The sequence below is a fragment of the Opisthorchis viverrini genome (genome assembly GCF_000715545.1).
Source record: "Opisthorchis viverrini unplaced genomic scaffold opera_v5_584, whole genome shotgun sequence".
NCBI lineage: Eukaryota > Metazoa > Platyhelminthes > Trematoda > Opisthorchiida > Opisthorchiidae > Opisthorchis > Opisthorchis viverrini.
In genome coordinates, this window is record NW_008752242.1 from 28,332 (window position 1) to 32,981 (window position 4,650).

The window sequence follows — 4,650 nt, forward strand, 5'->3', positions numbered from 1 at the left end:
GCAGGGCATTTTATAATAAACATTTATTTTGGAAACGGAGTCTCTAAAACTACGGACTGCAATTAAGTTGCTGCGCGATAAATACTAAACAGGATTACGGGAAACTAATCAGCTGCGCGCCTAATCATATCCTGTAGGGTCAAAAAAAGAGAATGGAGGAAGTTGAATTGTTTGGGATAAGCCACACAATTGCATCGTTAAGTTGTGTTGTACGAGGGTCGTTTAGAGGACAGAAATGTCCGAGAAACTTCATTTGATAATTAATGGACAGGTCAGCTTACTGCACCGAATGGGGGCGGTAGTGGACGAATTAATTTGCATTGACGCATGGCGACGGGCTAAGCATTCAGAGCTCTGTGAACAAGTCCATATAGTTGAGAGCCTCTAAGGAGCTTAAACCTGAATATTTCCGAACTTGAATTTGCCGATTTCGCGGTGACTTGGATGAATAACTTTATACTTGCAGGTCGAAGACTTTGTTGGTAGTGCAACATTTCTGATGATTCTGCGCAACTTTTGAAGATCTTGAGGAAGTGGCCTACAAAATCATCATAAGAAGCAATAAGATTACGCCTCGAAGGGATTCCTGGATAACGTTGCCACAAACATGTGTAACTTTTGCCGAGAAATCTGACGGCAAAACACGCTACTCATCATCTGAAGTGACTTACCCTCAATTTATTAGCAGCGTTTCGGCACCTCACTTGTAGAACACCAAGGTTTCCAGAAATATGTGTAACTTTAGCTGAGAAGTCTGATGGCAAAACACGCCTCCCATCATCTGGGGTGACTTACCCTCACATTATTAGCAAATTCTCGGCACTTCCCTCGTAGAAAACCGTCTGTAGATGGAAATTGTGGAATATATGGAAACTTAGAAGGATTCGCCGATGGAAAGCTGGTGAAGACAATAAATTTCAGGAGCCATCTGTGTAACCGCCTGAAAGAGACAAGTCATCCGGCTGCAGGAGCAACATTAGAATTTCTGGTAGGTTATGATCGAAGAGTAGCAATTCCCGACAACTGGCCTAGTTTCCAGGGCAAAAACAGATTTTCCTTCACGCGGTGTATCCCCTCCAGAGCACCGTCAAGGCGTTAGATCTGAACAGCTATAATCTGGATTGCGACAAACATTCAATGATCTCCCATATTTAATCAAATCCTCTTCAATTAAAAGAAACTCACGCCATGGTGATCCTCTAGTTACATATTCCTGTGAATGTAACAGCGATTCGTTCCATGAAATTTGTGTAAAACGTTGTTTCGATAACTTATAACGAATTTGGCAAAAAGCCCCATGAATTGGTCCTTCTAAACAAAAGAGGCATTTCGGGACAGGGTGGCGGTGGTGGTTTGGGAACTCGTTCATCTGTAACAAGTTCCCCTTGAACGATTGTTCAAACATGTGTTGCGTAGAATAACGCGGCGAAAATAAGTTAGCCAAACCGTAGCTGCGTGCCATGACGTAGATCTTTCTTAGTCGAAAGAAGGCGATCATTGTTCACCCTGGCTAATAATTTTAGAATTACAGATGTCATATTGGAAATCGGGAAATCCGTCAAAATGTTTTGATGAATAACTTGGGCATGTGAAATTATTATGACGAATGAAAAGCCAACCCATATATTCTTATGGACCGATTGTTTGCCGACTGGCAAAACCGTAATCAACATAGTTAAGAGCATAAATATTCTGACCATCTACGCACGTACCACGTGGAATTCAGCTTGATGCAACCAATAGATATCTGGAAAGATCGGCGATTATTAGGAAACCACCAAAGATTTGCAATTTTCGCAACATTCATAGGAGTCACATGATCGATAAAACAAGCAACACTATTCATTTTTGTTCAGCATATGTTAATTGGAAATAAGCATGGCTGTCGGGAGCACATTGATGGTGCAGAAAATACAGGAATATACTACCCAGGCATACACAGCCTGAGATTTGTTGCCACATGTTTCACTCAATCACCAGTGGGCACGTAGGGCTTGTGTTCTCCAGAAGGATCCAGCTTGTCACAGTTATGGTTATACTTTCTTATGTCAGCGATCTTCATGCATGTACCAGGCGTGTTTATTTTGTTTAGATGGCCTAAAGAAGAGATGAACACGACATGACATTCATCAAACCATCATCCGGATTTGGACAACCTGGATCACAAAGCTGATCGCCCGTCTTCGAGTAGTGTCGAGTCATCGGCACTTCCGTTAACGAACTGAGCATACGGTTGAAACTTGCAACTTTGCACAATCACAGTTTGAGCCAATCATTCATGCTTGTGGGCGATCAAGTAAAGGATTTGGATCCGCGTGTTTTTGCGTAACACGGTAAGAACATGGTCGATGAAGCATCCTCATTTTGCACTCTCCCGCTGAGACTGCTTCAGCCCAGGCTACTCAGTCAGATTGTAGCCGAAGGATCTCACAAATTGTTCCAGCTTATCTACTCTTGGCGCACGTGGATCCCATTTGTTCGATGCTTTTCCCCAAATTGATGTTCCCATTTTACAGAGATTAGGTGATCCGTTCACGGCATATCCATACCGTTCACCTGGATCAATTGAAACGACTCAACCGTCACGACGAAATTTTTAACGGGGCAATAATTCCTCCTCATTTGAACTATAATCCGTGGATACAAGCCCCAACACACGCTTGTGCACTTCTGACAAAGACACCAATGCCCAGTAGGTTTGATTATGTACTGACAGCAGCGCAGCTAGAAATCCAGACGAATAATGAATAAGGTCACGGGTGTGCTGCAAGTGGTATACGAGTAGACATTGGAACATTCTGGCCAAGTCTTGATCTGCTGGCCGTGTATACTGACTGACTTGCAAACGTTTCGATATCATTAGAGGGACATTCCCAGTGCACATTTGGGTGGGTAACCCCTATTTGCCTCCGCGTATTAGGTATACTTTTTTATCAGGTGGATTGTGATCTGCTGGCCGTGTATGGTAACTGACTTGCAAACGTTTCGATATCATTAGAGGGACATTCCCAGTGCACATTTGGGTGGGTAACCCCTATTTGCCTCCGCGTATTTATTAGGTATTCAAAGGCGTTTGGTGAGTTTTATGGTACGTTTGCAACCCGATTGCCATGATCCGTGTTGGCCAACAAACAATAAAATCATTCGAGCTACCATCATTTCGATGCATTGAGTTCCCTGACCACATTTATTATATTCCTCANCGTCTGGTGATTAGTAGCTACATTCAGGCTAACGAATGAAAGTGTCTTGAGAATATTTCTGCCAATAATAAACAGATTGTTCAATTTTGTATGGTGGTGCTGGCTTCCCTCGGAAACCTACTTGACTACAATTATTGATCATTCTATTTGCTTTCTCCCTTGGGTTCATAATCTGGTTGCAGAACGCTTAACTTGATCAAGCTGATGCCGACAGCAATTTGTCATTCTTAGAATCGATGCATATGCGGAGGCATCCGCTAAAGTCAATCGGTGGTGCGAGATTTTGACCGTCGACCGCGTGACCCTCTTTTGAAAGGTCCCCGTTACTCACGGGTCAGATGTTTGCTGCACTCTTTCAAACATTGTTTTCCATTTCGTATGGGTTTGGTATTTTCAAGCTAGCTTTAGTTATATAATTTTTTGCTCAGTGAAATTTCTTTACGTTGACAGATGTAACAAGTACTTGCGTCAATGCTCAACTTCATGTTGATTTAAACGAACGACTTTAGTAATCCTGGTCAGCTAGAGGTGGGTTGCTGGATTTTCCTTGGGGAGCATTTGACCATCCAAAAATGTTTTGGGCTGGGGAGAGGGACCAACCTTTGCACCCCGTACATTAACGAAACAGGGCATTTTATAATAAAAATTTATTTTGGAAACGGAGCCTCTAAAACTACGGATTGCAACTAAATTGCTGCGCGATAAATACTAAACAGGATTACTGGGGAACTAATCATCTGCGTGCTTAATCATATCCTATAGGGTCAAGAAAAGGGAATGGAGGAATTTGAATAGTTTGGGATAAGCTACACAATTGCATCGTTTAGTTGTGTTATAGCAGCGCCGTTTAGAAGACAGAAATGTCCCAGAAACTCTGTTTGATACCTGATGGACTGCACCGAATTGGGGTCGCAGAGGATGAATTATTTTGCATTGACGCATGGTGACGGGCTAAGCTTTCAGAGCTCTGTGAATGAGCTTCTAATGAGGTTAAACCTGAATATTTCCGAACTGAAATTTGCAGAATTCGCAGTGACTTGGATGATTAACATTATATTTGCAGATCGAAGACTTTGTTGATACTGCTGCATCTCTGATGAGACTGCGAATTTTTTGAAGTTCTTGAGCGAATGGCCTACAAAATCATAATAAGAAGCAACAAGATTACGCCTAGAAGATGCTGCGGTTTCAGGGATTCCTGGATAAGGTTTCCAGAAATATGTGTAACTTTAGCTGAGAAGTCTGATGGCAAAACACGCCCCCCATCATCTGGGGTGACTTACCCTCACATTATTAGCAAATTCTCGGCACTTCCCTCGTAGAAAACCGTCTGTAGATGGAAATTGTGGAATATATGGAAACTTAGAAGGATTCGCCGATGGAAAGCTGGTGAAGACAATAAATTTCAGGAGCCATCTGTGTAACCGCCTGAAAGAGACAAGTCATC

General features: G+C 42.5%; 2 protein-coding genes across 2 annotated transcripts in view; one reads left to right on the top strand and one right to left on the bottom strand.

The window, feature by feature from the left end:
- Positions 1-4,650, bottom strand: part of T265_15537 (hypothetical protein) — a gene marked incomplete at both ends in the record, with an annotated part of 46,195 nt that overhangs the window by 13,655 nt on the left and 27,890 nt on the right. Inside the window, 2 exons of the mRNA XM_009178534.1 lie at positions 796-842; positions 1,978-2,097. Coding sequence (XP_009176798.1) covers positions 796-842; positions 1,978-2,097 — 167 coding nt within the window. The remainder of the gene's footprint in view (positions 1-795; positions 843-1,977; positions 2,098-4,650) is intronic.
- Positions 1-4,650, top strand: part of T265_15536 (hypothetical protein) — a gene marked incomplete at both ends in the record, with an annotated part of 19,077 nt that overhangs the window by 3,778 nt on the left and 10,649 nt on the right. The window lies entirely within an intron of this gene.